The sequence below is a fragment of the Pipistrellus hanaki genome (genome assembly GCF_964339955.1).
Source record: "Pipistrellus hanaki genome assembly, chromosome: 5".
NCBI lineage: Eukaryota > Metazoa > Chordata > Mammalia > Chiroptera > Vespertilionidae > Pipistrellus > Pipistrellus hanaki.
In genome coordinates, this window is record NC_140507.1 from 22,128,032 (window position 1) to 22,150,660 (window position 22,629).

Here is a 22,629-nt window from a genome sequence, read left to right on the forward strand (position 1 = left end):
CTGCCTGCCTCACCGCACTGGATGTCTAGTTCCCTCTTAGCTTTCAAATTTCAGCTCAACGGTCACCTCCTTGGAGAAACCTTTCCTGGCCACCCTCCCTCATAGCTCATACCCCTCAGCCATTCTCTGTCCCATCGTCTTGTTTCCTTGACACATGTCACATAGAAATAATTCTGTGAGTTTGCTCATCATTCACCCCCCTTCACGGAGGCAGGGACCCTGCTTGCATTGTTCACTGCGGTACTCCAACTGTACGGAACAAAGCCTGGTACACAGTAGATGGTCAGTCAATATTTGTGAAATGAAAATGAATGAGACGACATTGATTTCTGTGCAGGAGGAAGAGTCTATGACTTTTAAATGGAGATGGAGTGAGAGGCAGCATGTGGGTCTGGAGCCTCTTGGTCGTGGTGACATGTCCGGCAGGGGTCTGAGGAACGGGAATGTGCACTTTCTGAATTACAAAGTGTGCCAGGGACCTTTAATTTCTGTTAATTGGCACCAAGGAGGAGGGTTGTTATCGAACTCATCAGCCAGCTGGAAGCCTGCCTGGGTCAGACCTGTTTGCAAATCAGAATGGACTTTTCCAAAGCCTGGTCAACCTTGTGAAGCTGTAAGTCCCCCACAGGGCGGTACCCGTGTGCTCAGGGTGGCATCCAGGGGCACGGACATCCCTAAACTTTCCATCTCCAACCGATGAGGGGGCGAGGTCACAGTGGGGACAGCCAGGAGAGAAAAGACACGTGAGGGTTTTGGCATAAGACACATTTAAAAATAGTTGTGCTGTTGCCGCAGCCCCGGTACCAGCTTATCTGAAAGCCGAGGAGCGTGAAGAAGCTGCGAGTTCAGAGCTGCCCCACTGCTTCCTCACTGTGGCCTCAGGCAGGCGATTTGGTCTTGGAGCTCCAGCTGCTTGGTCTATAAATAAGGGGGATGACACTTGACTCGTGGGGCTGGTGTGAGCATCCAAGGAGGAAATGTGCATGTAAATAATAATGATAACTGGGGGTACAGAGTGTTTTCTATGTGCCGGGCCCTGTGCTAATTGCTTCATGCACGGTATCGCCTCTGACCCCCACCCAGCCCTCAGGGAGAGCACAGTTAGTACCTGAATTTTACAAGCGAGGGAACTACGGCCTGGGGAGGTTACATGACTCGCCTTGGTGACACTGCGAAGTCACCTGACTCGCAGTGCTCTTGTAACTCCCCTCTACTTGGCACTTAATACACATCGAATGAACAGCAGCTCTTAACATTCTGTCCCCGGAGTTGGCATTTCTCTTGCTCGCCTGCTTTCAAGCCTTTGTCACACTCTTCCTCCAACTGCCACCACTTCTAGGGCCCCTCTTGTTCACAAGCATCTGGCCTACCTATCTCCCCTCATCTTCCCAACCCCTATGAAGGGCTGATCACTTTCCATTCTGCAGGCGAGGAAAGAAAGTCTCAGAGAGGTTAGTTAACTTGCTCCACAGTCACACAGCCAATAAGTGGTGGGGCCAGGATTTGAACTCAGGGACATGTGGTTCCAGAACCCCACATAACATTTCTCCCTGCCACCGACCATCTTTCAGAACCCGTTTCTCCTCAATGAAGCTCTCCTGGCAACGGAAACCTCCTCGTTGCTCCCACTCTCACTTCCGCCTGCACAGTGCAGCCTCGCTCTGTTTTTGAGTTGTGCCTCCATATCCATTCATTGGTAGTAGCTACCATTCATTGGACACTTCATTGTACCCAAGGCCACGATCAGGTCTGTACATGCATGATCTCCTTAACCATCCCGAAAACCCAATGAGGTGGAGATTCTAATCCCCATGTTACACAAAACAGATTCAGGGAGGTATTGTAACCTTTCCAAGTTTCTTTAGTCATTGGACAAAGGAAATGTAACTAGTGACAAAGCTGGGACAAAACCCCCAAATGATTTGGTTCCAAAACCCAGTCTCCTAGCTATCTAAAATAATAAAAGTGTAATATGCTAATTAGACCAGATAGCCGAATGATCTTCTGGACATCCTTCCGAATGAAGCCGGGACTGTGAGGGCCTAGCCCCTTCCACGAATTTCATGCATCAGGCCTCTAGTCTATATATATGAAAGCCTAAGCCATGGGTCGACCAATGGTTGACCAGTCATTATGATGCTCACTGATCACCAGGGGGCAGATGCTCAATGCAGGTGGTCAGTGTGCTCCCATAGCAGGAGTGCCAGTCAGCTGACCCATTGGTGTCAGAGGCCCGGCACATGGCTGGTGAGCACAGCTGAGGCAGTGCCTGCAGCGGAGTGACAGCAAGCCTACCGAGCGGTGGCTACAGGTGCAGCAGGGCTAGGATGAGTGGGAGCAGCGCGGTGCCCGCCTTGGGCTTTGGCTCCTCCTTGGCCGCCTGCCACTTTGTGCACTGCTACATCCCTCAGGGGATGTTGGACTGCTGGTTTTGGTTGATGCCTATAGGCCATGCCCAGGTATCCCATGGTGCATGAATTCGTGCATAGGTGGGGTTCCTTGGCCTTGTCGTGATTGGGGCTGATTTGGACCATCTCACCCAGTTCCAATCAAGGCCATCAGAGCCAGCTGACCAAGGGGAGGGGCTGTGGGAGGTTGGCTGGCAGGAGGGAGGGGCTGGGGGGTGGGGCCCTGGGAGGTTGGTTGGCCAGCTGCAGGAGGTTGGCTGGCCAGGGAGGTTGGCTGTGGGAGTGCACTGACCATCAGGGGGCAGGTCTTACATTAAGCATCTGTCCCCTGTTGGTCAGCGGGTGTCATAGCAACCAGTCAACCCATCGTTTGGTTGTTCGGTTGCTTAGGTTTTTACTAATATATATACAGATTGCTTCTCCCTATCTTTTAAAATTCCAGTGGACTGGGAATTGAGCTACCCCCTCTTGGTATAGCTACCCCCCAAATTCTTTTTGACTGATGCTTTAAAAAAATCTAGTCCTCTGTCGGAGGTCTCCACGATGAAGGTCTAAGCTCTCAAATTTGCCAATATCTAAAAACAACTTGAGCTTATAAAAGAATTCCGCTCATAAATAGAATGCTCAAATGGAGTTTCTGGAACTGTGGTTCTGATATCTAAAATTAGCCTTCCCTTCCAAACAGTATGGCCCCTCTGACTGATGGCTCTGCTCCTTGTCCTGGAGGCTGCTGCCAGCGCTCTGGAGCTGTGACTGACATGTCCTGTTCATGCAGTGCAATCTCTGGCTCTCCCAGACAGCGATGGAAACTTCTCTCCCCAAGGAACTGGGGGGAGGCAGAGTGAGGGGGAGGAGGAGGAGCAGGAATATGGGTATAGCTCTTTGAAGTTGATATTTATTTGACTTCCTCTCTGGTCCTCCAGGCATTTTCACTGTCTCCTTACAGTTTGACTCAAGCTTACTTTTGCTTAATGTGAGGGTCTCCTGAGTGGAAACGGCTCTCACTCTCCTCTCATGGCCCATGGAAACAACATGAGGTAGGCTCTGGCCTCCAGGACACAGACTACAACAGTCAAACTCTGACATTGCAAATGCCTTTACCAAGTCAGTGGGTCACGCTAGCACTTACTCCAACAGCATTAACTGAGGATACACAAGATGGCCTTTGCAAGTGTCTTTTGCAAGACCCCCAGGGGGGTCTTGGCTGGCATCCTTTTAGTCCTTACCAGGCTGCCACTCCTATCCATCCAGTAGTGACCTTATTTGCATAATTAGCTTGCATCTGTGGGCATGTGTTTACCCCCAAAGGCAATTGCCTTTGAACTCCGGATAAATACCAGCATGGGACACTGGACAGCGTCAGCTCTCGAGCCCTCTTGTTCCCACAGAGAAGATGAAAGTGGGGGTCATTTTGGAAATCATATCCCGTTCTGCTCTGTGAGGACAGGCAAAGCCAGAAATCGACTCATGAAGAGGGAGAGGCCTAGGGAATGCACGACGATCATTGCATTTTGACATCAATGATCCAGAACCACATTGTGAGTATCAGTTCTTTTTCAATTTGTCTGGCTGAGTCTGGCTGCCCTTGCAGCAGGGGTGGATTTGCTTTTTGGAGTTTCTCTGCATAGAGCGTTCTGCTACCTTCCTTCCCACCCCCGTTTCTTGGATGACAAGACCCTTGTAGCTTTTCTGGAGGGCCTGACCCTCTGAGTTAAACCTCCTACTCCATCCCTGTCTACATTTTCATGCCTGTGATCTCAGCATTACACGCCCATTTGTCTATCCTCTCCCAATTCAACCTTGTTGTGTGCTTGTAGGTGCCATAGAACAAGAGGCACGTGGTGAGATAACATTACAGTTGGGCATAGAGTCCTGGGTTCTAGTCCTTGTTGCCTTGGACAGGTCACTTGAGCTCTGAGCCTTCATCCTAACTCTACAATGGGATAACAGCAGAACCTCCCCTCACTGGGTTGGGTGGGATTTGATGGCATAACGCATGTAAAGTGCTTGGCACATAGTAGGTGCTCAGAAAGTAGTGGCAATCATTGCTGAATGAAGGGTTAGAGAAACATTTTTTTTTAAGTCTCCCTTCCATCTCAAAGTACTATGTGACTTTAAGCAAGGCATCAGAACATTCTGAGTCTCAGTTTTTTGATCTGTAGTCTGGGGACAGAAAGAGATTTTCCCTGTATCCTTCACAAGGCTCCTAAGAGGATTCATCATCAGCAGCAGAAAGATCTGTTCTAGTTTCAGATTCTGAGGAGCAGCTCTGGTTTCTGCAGTCAGCTCCCCAGAGGTGCCAGGCAGGGCCCTGAGGGAAGCTGTCCAAAGACCCCTGCACTCAAGCCATTTGGGCACAGCTCCAACCCACACCTTCTTTACTCAGGAGCAGCAAGATCTCCCAAACAGCTGTGCTTGGGAGAATTCTTGTACAAATCCCTCTAACATTTTGGGGTCTCTACTCTAAACTAGAACTTCTCAAAACCAGACATGCCTGTGTTTCAAAATCTCAACTCCCAGCAATGAATCAAAGGCTCAGACGCCCAGTGATGGAAGCCAGAGGGGCATCTGGACACGCAGGTGGGGCATGTAAAGCCTCAAACGGCAGCATTTGCTTTGACTAGTGTTTGCTGAGCACCACTGTGAATGGCACGGAGGATCCCCTATGGTGCACATGAGGAGAATTTACAAGAGAAGATAGGCATGGAGCTCAGGACAGTGTCTGGGAGCAAAGTGGGGAGGAGGGGAGGAAAGGATAAGGGGTACAGCAGGTATTATTATTATTTTTAAAGCTAAGTGGTAGGTGTATAGTTGTTCGTTTTATGATCCTGTATCATATACATATGTATAATGGTTCATTTAAAAAGGGAGAAAAGCAGAAAGGGATCCCAAGTCCAGAAAAAAGTAATGAGAATCCACTCTCTTTGAGGGCCATGTGTATTTTACCTATCCTGGCTCCCACAGAGCCTGGCCCAGCGTGGGTGATGGATGCCTGCTGTGGAATGAATAGATATACGTATGTATGAATGAATCTGTAATACTCCTTCATGTCCCCCACCCCCCGTCACCTTGATCCCACCTCGACTACATTCTATTTGTCAAAGTGGAGGCCAGGAGGCAGAAGGGCTTCCTAGGACATTTTGTTTCTGTTCTGGTCTAGGACACAACACGATGACCTGGCAAACAGATGGCTTGATCATTTAACATTGTTCTATTTCAAGCAAAACGTCCTGGCGAGATGGATGCTCAGTGACTCCAACCTGCTACAAGGATCTTTGGAATTAACTCCTCTGGGTTTGGTCCTGCCTGACAAACACATTCCCCAAGCGACTGTCTTTCCTGGTCCCCCGAGAGGCTGCTGCAAGTGCAAACACTCATTCCTCTTAGACAAAGGAGAACTGGGGTCTCTACTCTCAAGGAAGAAAAAGGAGAAGCATCAGTGGCAGTGGCTGCTGGCCCGGGAGGGCTCAGCTTGCTAAGCACTTGCTCCCACCTGGAGAGCCTTGCTGGGACTTTGCCACCCTGCCCTCTTCCCAGGAAGGGGGGCTGGGCAGAGGCTGTGGGGCTGGCCTGTGTGGACAGAGGCGGGTGAGACGATGAGGATGGATGCCTGCTCATTGCATTGGAACAAATGACTCCTGTGCCTGCCAAATGGATGCCAGAGGAGCTGGGAAGCTAAGGACTTTGCTCATGCCTGTGAAAGTACCAGCTGAGAAACAGGGGGCCTGATGGTGACTGCCAAGGGCTGGACAGTGGCAGGGGTGGGGGACAGGAAGGATGCTGGGCTCCACAGCAGCTTCCCAGTCCCTGACTGACTCTCGGGGCCTTATTCTTTACAACAGGGTGACAGCCTAGATATTTAACCGGGTGGATAGGCACTAGCCAATCAGAACGCAGGCGGGTTTCATTGCCTGGGTCTCAGCTGCACCTGGCCTTCATCCCTTCACTGCTGGAAGGTGAGAGGGATGGGAAGGGCGAGGGTACAGGAGTGGGAGGGGCCTTGGGGAGCTCAGAGCAGCCATGGTTTACCCATCAGTACAGGCCCCTTTCAGTGTTAACAGCCAGTGTGGCCACACTCCTGCTGAATGTCAGCTCTGCTAGAAAGCGCGAGACATGCGGGCTCAGTTCTCACACTCCGTGTGCACAAGAATCACCAGGAGCCTGTACACCACACAGATGCGGGTTACCATCTTGAAACGACCGGGGCCCACTCTCCGGGGTCCACGTGCAGCCCATCATGCTCCCTCACGTGCCCTGGGCCAGCTGCTCTCTAAGGATCCAGCTCTGAGGGTCAGGGGTTTGTGAGCACTCGGAGGTGAAGCCCGGCACACGGTGTGTAGGGGAACATGCCCAGGTCAGGGGCAGGTCACGTGCCTACGCCAGCCCTGCAGGTCCATTTGGCTGAAGCAGCCTTGGGCCTGGCCCAGGCCCCAGATTGCTGCCGCTCAGGAGGGCGGGCCTGGTGTGAACCTGAATTTTCAAGAGACGTTGGAAGGCAGGGAGCCGTGTCCTGCGTCTCAGCATCACAGGTAGGGAGGGCATTGCTCTTCGGGCCCCAGAAGCCCTGTCTGCGGGCCGGTGGCAGGCAGAGGGTTGTGCTGGTCCCACCAGAGGAGGGAGGAGACCAGCCCTAAGTGCGGGTGTGGATGCCCCTTAAGGAATCCGTGTCCTCAAGTTCGGACCTCAGAGCCTGCCCTGGGCAGCTTGCCTGGCACAGAGGTGCCAGGTCCGTCACAGGTCGAGGTGCGCCCTGGCTAGGGACTTAGAGTTTAGGGGGGGAGAAAGGGGGAGAGGGAAGGAAAGAGTGGGGGGGGGGGGATAGAACTGTTACGGGAGGAAATGTTTGGCTCAGACGCAAGGCGCTGGGGTTCTGCCCAGGATCCCTGGAATGTTCCACAGAGGGGTGGGTTCTCTAAGTGTAAGAGCACGTGCCTGGATCGCTCCATTTACACTCAGTCGCCAGGTGCTTCCTCCCCTGCCTGGGACAGCCTTCCTCCCTCCCCTTTCTCCGTCTGACTCTTACTTGTCCTCCAAGGCCCATGGCTGAGCTATAAGATTGTGCTATAAACCCCATGACTAGGCCACGCTGGTCTTTTAACACCACAGCCCTGGGCGCGCCCTTATTTTAGACTTCCTCACCTGATGTTTCCATGGCTTCTTTCCTCAAAAACATTCACGTCTAAATTTGTTACGTGTTTGCTCTGTGCCAGCACGGCTTAAGGCACGTCATAGTTCCATCTCAGTTAGTCCTCACAACAGCCCACTGAAGCTGCACGGTTATCCTCTCTATGTAAGCAAGCAAGGCCCAGAGAGGTTAGGTGACTTGCCCAACATCACACAGCCAGGAGGTGGTATATGCGGACTTGAACACAGTCTGTGTGCAACACCTGCCACCACAGCGCCCTGCCGCCTCCCGCGGTCTGCCACCAGCATCCTGGGTTCATGCGGCAGGGTCCCAAGTGGGATGGGAAGGGAGGTAGCTTGAACTCAGGGGTGTGGGCAGCTATCAGTTTCGTTCTGCCATTGTCTGTGGGTGCTTTCCAGCCTCGGTGTCCTCGGCTCTATAGGGGGGACAGTTACACCTGTTTATGAGGTTGTTGGAAATCATTGCTGTGCCGGGCACATAGGCAATGTCTGAAACGTGTTGACGGGATAAATGATTGGAGGCACCGGTGAGTTGAACTTTTACTTGGAAATAACACCCTCTTGCCTCTTTCAAATCCCCATTTGACTCCACAGAGATGGGATTTGGTTTGAGGCTGGGCATGGCGAAGAGGGCGGGTGGAGTGGGGATGGCCAGCCTTTGGAGTTGTTTAGTTTTCAGAGAGGTAGCCCTAGAGAGCGAGAGGACAATGGGGAGAATACGGTTTCACTTGGGAAGCATGAATTGCATCTGTTACGTCCAAACAACCTGCTTGTCAGCCCCAACGGTTAAAAATGAACTGGATCCATTGCTACTGAGTTGGCTGGTCATGCCCTATACCTGCCACTCTGGGTGTAGACTAGATTGCTAAACTTATCTGGGGGATTTTTTTTTTGGATAAAGATGAGGTGTAGGAACTCCTATCATCCCATGTCTCCCTGTCCTTGTGTGTTTCTCCCATTTTTCACATGGGTCATTCAGTGAGGCGTGGAATTGGGATGCTGGTTCTGTGGGGTAGACATGGGTCTGATCCAGGTCTGACACATGTGCATGATCCCTCGATGGGATTATGGTTTTGTTTTTGTCTTATTAGGAGCTGGAAAAGTCTGTGGACGATTCATTTTGTCAAGTGTGTGGGTGGGTGTGTAAAGTATGTGTTTTTATACCCAGACCTTGAAGAAGTGGGGATTCTTCAAGCAGGGGGATGTTGTAAGCAGACCTGCCTTTCGTTAAGGGCACCCCGCATTAGCAGCGAATGGCATTGGTGCATTAAAGTGCCCGCATTGATGGGAATGCAGTGAATGTGACGTTTCCTGAGAACAGGCAGGGTCTGACAGCGCTGCCTTAGCCTCTGGGACGCCCTCCTGCCGTTGACAAGGCTGCCTGGGTGTCCCGCTCACATCAGCCCTTTCCTAGTGGGGTCGCCTAGTTGTGCAGACTCGTCCTTCTTTCCCCGTAAGGGATGTCAAGGCCAATCTCTCCTCGTTGAAATTCTTTCCTGATGCTTTCCCCCAGTCCTCTCTTTCTCTCTCATCATCTCCCTGCTGTCTCTCTCTCCAGGATTTTCCTCCCCTTCCTTCTCCTTTTCCTCTCCAACATCCTTTGTCTAGTTCAGGGGTAGGAGACCTTTTTTTTTTTTTTTTTCTGCCAAGGGCCATTTGGATATTTATGACATCATTCTCAGGCTATACAAAATGATCAACTTAAAATTCAGCCTGCTATATTTGGTCAAACATTTAATTAACTCACCCCTAATGCCTCGGCAGGGCCAGACCAAATGATTTCTCGGGCCTTAAACCGCCCTCGGGCCAGATGTTCCCCACCCTTGGCGTAGTCCCTTTGATAGCGGCTTTCCTCTACGATGTGCCCCCACCCGAGCCATGGGCTGGCATCTTCCCACCAATACAGATGCCTTATCCTTTAACTGGGGAGACAGCTCGTCTTCCCCGGAGGAGAAGGAGTTAGAGAAGCTAAAGAACATTGCAACGCAAACAGGGTACCTGCCTAAACCCAAAGCCCTCTGCCTACAAGCGATTTGGAAGCTCGCTGTGCCTTCCTGGGAAGGTCAGCCTATGGCTGGATGGCTTGTCCATAGCACCACACGGCACCACATCCACAGCTGCCTGCTCCCTGCTGCTCTCTTGTGTAAGATGGCACGTGGGAAATGGATGGAAAACCTTGCAGCGGGATAAGCATTTGATACTAGGTCAAAGAAGCAACGCCAACACTCCCACCACCACGGCGCACCCCTGAGCGAAGCGCCTTTCCGGACACCACACCGATTCCACACAGAATACAGGCAAGAGCACACACACACACACCAGGCTGGGGGCGGGGCGGGCGGGATGGTCTCCCACTCTTTGGTCTGAGCAGTGGGCCTTGCTGTGTAGGGTCATTCTTTGGGAAGGCCCAATCTCCCCTCCCACCCAGGACAGGAGTCCCCGCCCCCACCGCTCCTTTCCCAGAGATAACATGGGCAGACCAAGGACCCAGGCTCGAGCACCCAAAGAATGGCAGGACACCCTCAGTGGAGGCAGACTGTATTTAAATGCAATTCACCTCTTTGGGGCCTAGGAAAAGCCACCCGTAGATTCATTTGCTAGGAAACGTGGTCTGTGTGGCGGAGGCGGTGGACACCGGGGGCACGGTCTTGCTGAAAGCCGACTTCCTCCGGGGGTCGGTCTGCTGCCCGGAATGGCAGCCGCTGCGGTGGGCGAATAGGATGGTCATCTCGGGGCCCGAGGGGACGGCTTCGGGCTGGGACCCCTTGGGGGTGGCGGGATGTTCAGGCTTCCCGGAGGTGCTGTGTTTGGTGGGAGGAGGGCTATAATTCTGAAATCTCACGGTCTTGACTTGCTGTGAGAGGAAGAAGATCAAAGGGACGAAGGTGAGGTGGGAGGCATGGTATTATCCCTGGGACCGGGTCTATGCTGATTCTCCACACGGGGCCTGCCTCACAGCCTCATTTACGTGTTCATTCAGGAACGGCGTGCATCTACTATGCACTGGGTACTCTGCGAGGAGCTGCGAACCCAAGAGTGAACACAGTTGTCCTTGACAAAAAGACAATTATAACCACAAGTGCCAGGATGGGGGATGTATAGATGCTCAATGCAGACGAGTATGAAACTAAGCAAAAAGACAGGTATTCAGGGGAGGTTTCCTAGAGGCAGAGCTGGTTCAGTTGAGAACTGAAGATCCATTAGGAATTATCTAGAAGAAATCTGGTGGGCCTGCCTGAGCAAGGGCCCGAGGCCAGAGGGGCTGGTCTATTCTAGGAAGTGTCAGTTCCCCTTCCCTCTCTCCTCTCCACCTACCATGGAGGTCTAACTCAAGGTGCCCCCTTCCTGAGGCCGCCCTGCTGATTCCAGCTAGAGAGCCCCCAGGCTGAGAAGTCCTCAGAGCCGTTTGCACACTGGACACCTGTGGGCTGAGTTTAGCCTGCAGAATGTTTGAGAGCTGTAGGAAGTTGGGAGATCGCATATCGAAATCAGTCTTTCGTACGTCTCTTTAAAAATCAGAGACCCGGCAGCTGGGCCTGAGCCCCATTTTGGCAACAACTGATTAGCAGTCCCTCTCCATAGGGAGGCGTGTCTCCTGTTTGCACAGCCTTGCCTCTCCCTCCTTCCATCTCTCCTGGCCTGTTACCCACCTGCCTGGTGCCCACAGGATTAGCTTCGGTCGGTCCCTCTCTTGGGGCTGAATAGTGTGTTCTGCCTACTGCTCGGGAATGATTTCTTTTTGTCCAGGAAATTTGATCCTGGTGTCCCCCACCAAGAATCCACGTTTCTTTACACTACCAGTGGTTGGCAAACTCATTAGTTAACAGAGACAAATATCAACAGTATAACGATTGAAATTTCTTTTGAGAGCCACGTTTTTTAAACTTAAACTTCTTCTAACACCACTTCTTCAAATAGACTCACTCAGGTAGTGGTATTTTGTGGAAGAGCCACAGTCAAGGGGCCTCATGTGGCTTGCGAGCTGCAGTTTGCCAACCGTGGCACTAGACCGGGACCATATCTAGCAGAGGTCTGGGTACTTGCTGGACACTTGCAGTCTGAAGGCTGTATCTAACAGCTTGGGGGGGTGGGGGGTGGTGGTGGTGGTGGAGGGGGGCGGGGGAGATGGGCAGTTGGGGCCTGGAAGATTCTGACTTACTTGAAAACTAGATTCAGGAAAAAACCCCACTTCCTGACATTTCCATCGGTCAGTACCAACTTTTCCCAAACTCTGTTCCCTACAAGCTCAGCGTCAGGAGCATGAGTTTCTGTATTAGGTCCGGATTCCTCTGCAGACACTTGTGCATCTGCCGTGTGCCTTTGGGTAATGTACCCTAACTCCTTAAACCTCCACGTCCTCATGTTAAAACGAGGATGACAGTGATAACACTGCTTCTTCAGAGGGCTGTTGTCAGGATGCAATGAGATAGGACACGTGAATCAATTAGCACGGTCCCTGCCAGGCCATTAGCAGCAGTAAGTGTGTGACGAGAAGGAGCCACACCACCTTTCTAGTTCCGGGGGAATGGACGGTGGCGGCGATGCTGTGATAGTCAAGAAACTAAAAACTAATAAGCATTGCCTAACTTCTTCATGTCCGCATCCTCCTCCCTCCATCCCTCCTGCCTCAAGGACAGTAACAAAATCTCTTCCGTCTGCTAGTGGGACAAGCCCTGAAGGAGAAAGGAACAGGTTTGATCTCTGCCACAGAGGTCGCCATGACAGTTGTCATAATTGAGTATGACATGAACAATTCTGTGTCAAGCCCTCTGTAAGTGCTATACACATCTTTACTCACTTAATCTCCACCCCAACCCTATGAGGCTGTTACTAGTATGCTTACTGCCACCATTCTACAGATTAAAAAAAAAAAAAAGTCTCAGAAAGGGGAAGTGTTTGGGCCAAAGTCACCAGCTAGTAAGTAGCAGCAGAGCTGGAATTCAAATCCAGATTTCTCTGATGCCTAAGCCATGTTTTCCTCCAAGCCACCTTGTGCCTTGAAAGAAGTGTTTGAAATATTCAGAGGAGATGTGAGGATGCAGAGGAGGCTGCGTGGAAGGGCTCTTCAGAGGCAGTCATTTTGACTTCTCGTCCACTAAGACTAAAATCTCAGGAGCTGGGACCCTGAGCCATGCTGGGGGTCTGAAGAGCCATGCCCCCCAAGGTCGGCTCACACCTACCTTTTCGCTGCTGTTTCTGGAGTTCTCTGGCTTCACCAGGATGGATGGCGGGGCAGACGCAGGCGGTTTGAGGGGAGGCTCGCTCTTGATGGGGATTTCCTTGCCTTCCATGATGATGGAGCTGGCGGTCGAGTGGATCCTGGTCTCACTGCCTCTGCTGATGCATGTGAGGGCAGGCTCCCCCGGGGGAGCCGGCTTGGGTCCCATCTCCGCCACCACCATCAAGGGTGAGGAGGAGACCGCCTGTGGCTGGTGGAACTGGAACTGCTGAGGCCGGACGACCATGGTGGGGCTGCGTCTGAGGGAGCCCACCACAAGGGTGGGGATCCCTGACGGGATGGGTCTCTGCAGGGATCCATCTGGGGAGTCACATGACAGAGATATCAGCAACGGGGTGGGGGTGGGGGGAGGAGGGACGGGGTCGGGGGTGGGGCAGCAGGCTGGGTTGGGGCTGGTTGAGCAGTGTGTCCTGATATCCCAGAATAGTTAAGTGCTTTCTCAATCTGACCGCACGCACATTCTCTCAGGGTCTTTCCAAGGTGACCTTGTTCTTTTTTTAGTGCTGTTTGCTGATGCTGGCAGCAAATAACCGGCTAGCTGAATGTTGGGGGCGGTGTCTGAAGGTATGTTACTCCTCTCTCTCTCTCTCTCTCTCTCTCTCTCTCTCTCTCTCTCTCTCTCTCTCTCTCTTTCTTCATATTTCTCTGTCTCTCTCTGTCTCTTTCTCTCTGTCTCTTTGTCTCTCTCTCTCTCTCTCTCTCTCTCTCTCTCTCTCTCTCTCACACACACACACACACACACACACACACACACACACACGCACATTCTCACTCCTACTCTCTCCCTCCAGACCTTTAAGATGGAAAGTGAAGAAGGTAGACCTAGAGACAGTTTTAACAGAGGTGTGCAGACCAAAGAGGAAACAAAAGCCAGAGAACGAGAGAAAACGAGAAGAGAAACTGAGAAACACAAGCGTCAACCGAGAGGGAGGAAGAGGGGGAGGATAGGAGGGGAGGGGATTCCGTTCCAGCTACTTGCAGAACATGCTAACAAAAGCTTTAGCTCCCTGGTGGTGGGATTGCTTTTAGCTGGGCTTCAGGGTGGGTGGGGGGATACTGAGTGAGAGGGTGTGCAGGCGGATGTGGCACCAGATGGAAGCAAATCTGGAAAGGTGACTCCAGAGGGAGGTGTGTGTGGCTGAGCCTGGCAGAGCCCCTGACACTGGAATCAGATCTCCCAGGGAGCCTGGGACAGCTCCATCCCCTCAGCCCCCTTTTTTGTAAACCAGAACTAATACCAGCACCCCATAGGGCTGGAGAGAGAATTGCGTTTTATGATGTGTTCAAAGTGTTAGGGCCGTGCCTGGGACCTAATAAATGGCCCATGATTGTTAGACATCATTTGTGGGCAAAGGATAGCGAGGTCCTCCCAGCTGGTGTGACTTAGTGTTTGAGTGTTGACCTATGAAGCAGGAGGTTTCAGTTCGATTCCTGGTCAGGGCACATGCCCAGGTTGCTGGCTGATTCCCAAGTGTGGGGCAAGCAGGAGGCCACCAATCAATGAGTCTCTCTCATCATTGATGGCTCTGTCTTTCTCCCTTCCTCTCAGAAGCTAATAAAAATAAAAAAATAAAATAAAAAAAAAGCAAGGTCCAGGAGTTTGGTTTTGCCCCTTCCCTAAGCTCTTGTTCTCTTCGTTAACAGAGGTGATTCCCTCTCATTAAAAAGCTATTCCGCTCACATGCCCTGGAGACAGGAGATCCTCACCCCTTGGGAATATGTCCTGTACGTTACTGGGGAATAATCAGGAGCTCATGGGACTCGGGGGGCAGGTGGGAGAGACCCCCCTGAGAAGCATTGTGGCCATTTCTCCATAAGGGTCTCCAGCACTGAGAGGCACAGGTGGCGTGGGTGGGTCATTTGTGTCCAGCAAAGGGGGCCGCGCTGAGGCCTTGTTCTGCGCTGTGACTCTGTCAAGCCAGACGTGAACATGAAAAGCAGAATGCTTGCCACTCACTTTTGGCCTTCTCAGCCGCTGCGAGCAATCCAGTCACTATTTACAAGTCTGACCTTTCCAAAGCGACATTTATTTTGCCACGGCCAGCCCTGTGAGGTCATTTCTGCTGTCATTTCTCTTCGCTTCGGGGAGACTGAGAGCTTGACCAGCTTCACCTCCAGAAGGGGGAGAGAGAGAGAGAGCCTCCTGGATCTGGCAAAGTCAGAGCAGACGTGGCCTCGGGCAGACGTGGCCTCGGGCTCCAGGAAACGTGTGAAAAATTGGTTTTGTGCTTTACCTATTTATTTTGTTGGTTCCTAACTTCCAAGAGAGCTAATGCTTTCTCATTGCATGTGAGTACAATGCAAACAGTCGGAACTCTGAGTTAACCAAGATGTGGGCAAAGGCAGGGAGCGAGCCCCTGAACGGAGGGAGAGCTGGTGGGATGCACTGCCTGCTTCTGTAAGTGATCCAGGCTGAGACTCCATGAGCGCAGGCTCCGGATGGAGCAGAGAGGCTCTGCTTAGTGGCAGTAGCAGTGATGAGACAGATAAAATAATCCTATATAATAAAAGCCTAATATGCAAATCGACTGGATGGCGGAATGGCCAGCAGAATGGCCAGTTGCTATGATGTGCACTAACCAATAGGGGGCAGACACTCAATGCAGGAGCTGCCCCCAGCTTGCAGACCCCAGGCCAGCCAAGGTGGGTGCCAGTGGGGGCCCCCTGATTGCCCTGCTGGTTGTGCCACAGATTGGCCCTGATGGCTGGCCAGGCCTATGGACTCTACCCATGTGTGAATTTTGTGCATCAGGCCTCTAGTAATACTATAAAATAGAATTTCTCGAGAGCTTATCACAGGCCAGGCGCTGTGCCATCCATCTTATGTGGATTATTTTATTAAATCCATACAATAACACTGACGAGGTTGGTACTGTTTTTATTTCCATTTTACAAATGAGAACTGAAGACTGAAGAAGTCAGTAACTGGCCCAAGGCTGTTATGGTGGGATTAATTAGTGTGTGTGTGTGTGTGTATGTGTGTGTGTGTATGTGTGTGTAAGGGTGGGGATAAGGTGGAGGTACTGGAGGGAGAACCAGGGAGGCAGTCAGTGGAACTGAGAGGCAGGTGCGGTGGTGGCATTGAGGTCTAACAGGTGACCAGAAGAAAGCACTGGGAGTGGGGGAGCTAAGATATGAAGTTTCTGGGACATTTTCCTGAGTGGCATATTGTCACACTGTTTTGCTCTGACTATTCAGTCTTATTGCGTCTTCACACTGAATCATTTTTTTTTTTTTTTTAAAGATGCAGAGTCCAGCTCAAATCAGAGGGCACAGAATGAATCTAGTTTACTTTGCTTGGCTCATTGTCTCCTTCTAGGAAGGTGTATAAATAAATAACAGAATCTTGCTGTTTTGTAGGACAATGGGCTTCAAATATTTTATAAAACCCCTGAAAAGGAGGCCTTGTGTAGAAGGTCAGTGTGTTAGGAGATAAAAACATGGCTTTTAAGAGGAAAGCTCTATATCACTGCCATGTGTGCAGGTGGCTGTTATATGGGTGAAAATAAAAGCAAGGTGCAGGACAGTGCAGTGAGCATGATGACAAGGTACAGAAGTACATGGAAGAGAACTTGAGACTGGAGGTTAAGGATATGAAGGAGACTTAATTTTGTACAATATAATTCTTTTTTTCCCTTTAACCTCGTGTATGGATTAAATAACAAAATGGAATTCAGGGGCTCTTAGCCTTGCCTTCTTAACTTTCTTTTCCTTCTGACACCCCTGAGGGGTTCCCTGGAACATAATTTGAGAAGCACTGCTCCAGCAAGTGCTTTGGTTGTTCCCTCTTTTTTTTTTTTTTTTTTTTTTTAAATATATATTTTATTGATTTTTTACAGAGAGGAAGGGAGAAGGATAGAGAGTTAGAAACATCGATGGGAGAGAAACATCAATCAGCTGCCTCCTGCGCACCCCCTACTGGGGATGTGCCTGCAACCAAGACACATGCCCTTGACTGGAATTGAACCTGGGACCTTTCAGTCCACAGGCCGACGCTCTATCTACTGAGCCAAACCAGTTAGGGCTGGCTGTTCCCTCTTAATGAATGCCAGCATCCACCTTGGCTGTGTTCTAATTACAGGTTGGCACTCAGGGCTGCCATCATCCCAGTCAGTCAACATGCATGTATGAAGTGACAGGAGGGCAATGACCTTGAGTTGATCAGTCTTCATCCAATAGAAGAGCTCAGTATTTGGAAATCACACACACACAAAAAACCCACAACAAAACAAAACAGAACAAAACAAAACAAAAAACCCTCCACAGAGACTTGTTTTAAAGCCAAGATCCTTGTTTTTTTGTTTTTTGTTTTGTTTTGTTTTCAGGAAGCGCTCTGTCCACCTTGGTTAATACTCCACCCCACCAGCCACTTAGCTCTAGGCACCTACCTCTCTGCCACCACTTACTCTTTCTCATACTGCTCCGTCCTTTCCGGAGAGTGCTCTGTCCCGAAGTGCCCAGGCTGGCTGTGCTCCGCACGGGATTGACTATGGCCGTGGGCACAAAGACGGACTTGAAGGGGCGGCTTTGTCGGGGATCACCTTCTGAAATGCTGCCTTGGGAGGACACAGAGGAGGTCGACAATGTCCATGTGGCGTAGAGACCAGGGCTCCGGGAGTCTGGAAAACTAGATGTCTTTCTGGATGTGGAAATGGTTTTCAAAAGAAACAGAGAAAGCAAATGGTCAATCAAGAGTCCTGTTTTAAAAACCTACCAGCTCCCCTGATATGGCTCTGCCTCGCCCTCTTTCTACCCATAAATATGCTTTTTGTCAGTGACGTGGGCTTAATGACATAGCCTCATCCTACACTTGCTGATTGTGGGAGCTGAGGGAGACAGAGGCTCTCATAAGGGTCCTTTACGTGTTCACCTAGCTTTGTCCATTCAGGGACTTTTCCATTTGATTCTAAACTCTCTGAAGGCAGAGATTTTATCTGATTTACGTGTCCTGCAGCCTAAATTATGAATAACTAGTAGCCTTGCACATGAATCCATGCACCAGTAGCTCTCTGCCACTCTACAATAGCTCTCTGCCCACTGCCCTGCCCTCCTGTAGCTCCCATCACCCTCTGCACCCTCTTCCCAATAGCTTGCTGCTCTGCCCCCTCCTATAGCTCTCTGTCTCCCACTTGTAGCTCTCTGCCCCACCCTCCTGTTGATCTTTGATTCAGTCGTTTTCTGGTCTGTCCTTATGCTTCATGGTGTGACGAACATTTGCATATTATATCTTTATTATATAGGATGTTTGCTGAATGGCTGCCATGATGCTTTTAGCCCTGATGCCAGTCATTCTGACTGATACACATTGAGCTCTTACTGTATGCCAGGCAATAGCCAAGGGCTTTGCCCACATGATCTCATGGATTCTTCACAAGAGCCCTTTGAGGCAGGTTATTGTGAGTGCTGCTATTTTATAGGTGAAAAAAAAAAAAGAGATTTAGAGGTACTTGCCCCAGCAACTACTACTCTACCACCGAGGGACATCATCTGTGCTCTCACCACTGCATAGGCTACCTTGGGGCTAGTTAGAGCATTCATCATTTGGTAGCAAGGAAAGCCTGCAACCTGCTTGAGAGAGACTAAGTAAAGCAGTGGTGGCCCTATACGTGCCACCGTGAGACACTAATTCTTCAGCCTCGGGGTCTGGTTTTTAATGCTAGTATTCACATTTTGTAAAACAGCAAGCAACTCCTCCTCCGTTGTTCCCAGCCCGCAGGTCCCCGAACCCCGTGGGGAATGGCTGTCAATCTACATGCCCTTCTTGCCCTTGTGCCAATCCTCCCCCAGCAGCACAGCCTCGCGTAAGCAGCCCATCCATCACCTTGTCACTCTGCTGATGAAATAACCTCGGCTAATTACCTGGGAATAGCCAGCCTGACTATGGCCCCCGGCACAGAGATGCCCTCCTCCCTCCTAGTTTTCTGCCTGTCAGTGCTTCCAGGTTTCTCTTTGGGTAATTTCCTCCTTTCTCTCCCTTTGCTTAAAAGTGATATGTGGTTTATCACTAATAATGTACAGAGATGAATAAGGCATCCTTTAATGTAGCCAACCCTTTCCTAGACAACATATGCAGCCCAATGAGCTGATGCCTGCAGCCAGGAGACTTCGTCCAAAGCCATCAACCTGCCTCTGGTCCCTGGTGATGTGGGGAGTGGGCTGCCCACCAGGAAGAGCCCACACTACATTGGAGGTGATGGCTGCTGGAGGAGAGAGACCACCAGCACTAGCTTCCATGGCATAGTCTGCATCTGCCTGTCTTTTTTTTTTTTTTTTTTTTTTTTTTTTAAAAAAAAATAGTCAACAGGCTATTTTGAGAGAGAGAGAGAGAGAGAGAGAGAGAGAGAGAGAGAGAGAGAGAGAGAGGAAGGGATAAGAGTGAAACATTGATGTGAGAGTGTAACATCGATCAACTGCCTTCTGCACACCCCGCCCCCCACCCCACCCCCCAATAGAGATTGAGCCCACAACCTGGGCACGTGCCCTGACTAGGAATCAGCAGTCCCTTGGTGCATGAGACAGCGCCAACCAACTGAGCCACACTGGCCAGGGCATGCATCTGCCTGTCTTTTGAATCAAAGCTTTAAGGTGCTAGATGCTGCAAAATGGATTGAAAACAGGAGAGAATGCTTCCAGAGCTGTTTTCAGCAGCAGCAAGGAATTAGGCCCCAGCCAGCTTTCTTCCACCAGTCCTGTCTTTAAACAGACTGACATTCTACCTCCTTTTTCTAGCCCAGCACTAGGCTGAATCCAGAAACTCCTAAGTCCCAAGTCCTTCATTTAAAATGGGGCCCCTCTGTGTCTTAGCTCAGTACCTCCCTAGCACTTTCTTCTGACATCAGAGCTCTTTGCACACACATATTAATCAATCCCCATGACACCCCAGGCCTGCAGACATCATGATGCTCGTGTTCTAGCTGGAGAGACTGAGGGACATTGGGGTGTTAGTGCAAGGAACACGTGTTGCTTGGTTTGTTCTAATGTGCTGCTTTGAATGTGCAGGTCCTGTGTCCTCTCTTCTATCCATGACATGAGCTCTTAAGAACTTGCCGAATATTTGAAAGGGGCACGGACCTTGACAATTTTTATGTAGTTCTATGTAGAAAGTTAAAGGGAAATGAATGCTGGCCCACGAGTCACTGGGAGGGCACATGTACTGGGCGAAGTTTGCAGGAAAAAGAAATATCCTGGCTAACTGGACAGAAGGGAATTTATGGGAGGCCGGGAGGGTGTGGAAAAGGCTTGGAATCAGGTCTAAGGGAGGTTGGTGAGGAATCTGAGGTGGGAAGTGTCTGATCAGATGCTACTGTTTATGTTTTCGCCATGAGTGGCCTTCAGCTTTGCCCACATTATTTCCTCCGTTGTCCAGGTTTCCAAGTCCCAAGAGAAAGTATCAGGTTGGCTGAGCCTGTCCTTTTGCTGTGGTGATGGGTTGAGGAAGGGGAGGAGGAGGGAGTTGTTAATTGCTTCAGACTCTGAAAAGAGAGGAAACTTCTGCCTCCCATCAAGACTGTGCAGGAAGGAGGAAACTCAAAGGGGTGTTGGTGCTATTGAGAAGTGGTTTGTGTGAAAATGAGACAGATGCTCTGAACCACCTGAGCCAAGGCTGCCTCTAGGAACTGGGAAGCACCTCATGGTGGCAGAGCTTTAGTTGTGCCCAACACAGGACAGACTAGCTGAACTTTGTCCATAGCCATCAACCTGCCTCTGGTCCCTGGTGACGTGATCAGTGCAGGGGAGTGGGCTGCCCACAAGGAAGAACCCACACTACACTGTGCACACCTCCTCGCACAGAGGGCTGGAGCTCTGTGTGGCACAGCAGCCTTTCCCTCTCTTGGTGATGAAGGCTCACTTGGTGAATCTTTAACCCAAACCCTGGCATTTTGGTCATCTCTGGTCTATGCATAGTTGGTCCCCAAACTGGCTGGCTCAGTCCATAAGGGGATGGTGCTAATGAGAGCCATGGTTCAAATGGTCAGGGCGCACCTCACACCTTTGAGCCCTGCCTGTTGGTAAAAGGGGGCAAAGGGGGCACCACCCAGCAAGGGGGGCTGGTGCCTGTGCAGAGCCACCACTGCAAACAGAAAACAGTGGGGGTGAGGGAACTTCACACACACACAGAACCAAAGAGCAGGAACACAAGTGTCCAACCCACTCAGTTCCAACACAACCTGTTTAAAGTAGCAGAAACCCAGCTGACAAAGGACAGCATCATTCAGCCCTAAGGAGGGGGAGGGACTAAACTTCTCACAGTGGAAAGGGTGGATAAGAATAAGGGTGAGCTGCCCCCAGACGGACAAATGCACAAAGGTCATCCACGTCCAAGATGAGTGGGGACGGGAATTTCCTGTGTCAGGGGGGCTATAGGAAAACATGTCCACACAGAGAGCACTGACCCTCTGTTGCCTCAGGAGGATGTACTGTGGCAGGGACTTTTCTCGGAAATGCCGGTTCCCTAGAAGCAAAACCACCCGTCAACATAGGTAGCACCTCAGTACAGGAGAATGATCAGATGACTGTGAGCTGGAGTGGGGAGATGGACTGGGTGGCAGTCTAGTGTTGAGACTCTATCCATGACTGTCATGGAGCCACATTGAAGGGCATGAGTCTAAATGCTCTTGATGTGCCCAAGGCCACACAGGAGAACAGCCAGGGAAGAGAGAAAGGGTAGCTGAAGCTCTGAAACACACTGGAATGGAATTCTATGTGTATTCGAGTTAGGGCGACCAATTTTTCCAGGACAGTCTCTTTACACCTGCTGTATTAAGAGTGTCTCTCAGAAGAAGAAGGAAAAGATAAAAAATATGAACCATAAAATAGCAGTAAGTCCATATCTATCAACAAATGAATCTAAAAATAAATGAATAAGAAATCTAATGAACAGAATAAACTAGTGAATAAAATAGAACCAGAGGCATGGAAATGGAATAGGCTGATGATTCTCAGAGGGAAAGAGGGTGGGTGGCCAGGAAGAGATTAAACAAAGATCTTATATGCATGTAAGCATTTTCTATGGACACAGACCATAGAGTGGTGAAGACCTGGGGAGTGGCGGGGACCAGGTGAAGGGGATTAATGGGAGGGAAAAAAGAGGAATATCTGTTATACTCTAAATCACATGTGTCAAACACAAGGCCCGCGGGCCAAATCCGGCCGGCCAGGCCTTGCAATGTGGCCCACACCGCACTGTCATCACTGCACTCCGCTGTCAGTTTATGACATTGTCAGTTTATGACTGTTCAGTAAACCATTCGGCCTGCGATTTAGGCTGGATTTTAGATTTTGGCCCCTTCTCTGATTGAGTTCGACACCCCTACTCTAAATGATAAAGATAAAAAAAAAAAAGAGTGTCCCTCTCTTCTCTTAAAAGTGTCCTATTTTGGATGACAAATTATATGGTTACTCTTTTTTTTTTTAAAAAAAAAATTGATTTCAGAGATGAAGGGAGAAGGAGAGAGAGGGAGAAACATTAATGATGAAAGAAAAATCATTGATCAGCTGCCTATTGCACAGCCCCTACTGGGGATCGAGTATGAAACCCAGGCATGTGCCCTGACGGGGAATCAAACTATGACCTCCTGGTTCATGGGTCAAAGCTCAACCACTGAGCCACACTGACCGGGCATGACCTCCTGGTTCATGGGTCAAAGCTCAACCACTGAGCCATACTGACCGGGCATGGTCACTCTTATTCTATCAGTTCTTCCATGGCATAACCAAGACTATGCTAAGGCCTAGTGCCTAAGCAAATGCCCTGGTAGTACACACATGGCCCTAGAGCAGTGATTGGCAAACTCATTAGTCAACAGAGCCCAATATCAACAGTACAACGATTGAAAT

General features: G+C 50.4%; 2 protein-coding genes across 4 annotated transcripts in view; one reads left to right on the top strand and one right to left on the bottom strand.

The window, feature by feature from the left end:
* The window catches only part of GRXCR2 (glutaredoxin and cysteine rich domain containing 2), a 166,839-nt gene that overhangs the window by 19,624 nt on the left and 124,586 nt on the right, over nt 1–22,629 (top strand). The gene's annotated exons all lie outside the window — the stretch shown is intronic.
* SH3RF2 (SH3 domain containing ring finger 2) overlaps nt 1–22,629 on the bottom strand; it is a 104,583-nt gene that overhangs the window by 7,051 nt on the left and 74,903 nt on the right. For all 3 annotated transcript variants that reach the window (XR_014794970.1, XR_014794971.1, XM_084883165.1), the window contains exons 7-9: nt 17,199–17,431; nt 12,734–13,092; nt 10,111–10,407 (exon numbers count right to left, since the gene is read on the bottom strand). Coding sequence is in view for 1 of the 3 variants with exons in the window: in XM_084883165.1 (XP_084739291.1) it covers nt 10,144–10,407; nt 12,734–13,092; nt 17,199–17,431 (856 nt within the window). In the remaining 2 variants the exon portion in view is untranslated. The remainder of the gene's footprint in view (nt 1–10,110; nt 10,408–12,733; nt 13,093–17,198; nt 17,432–22,629) is intronic.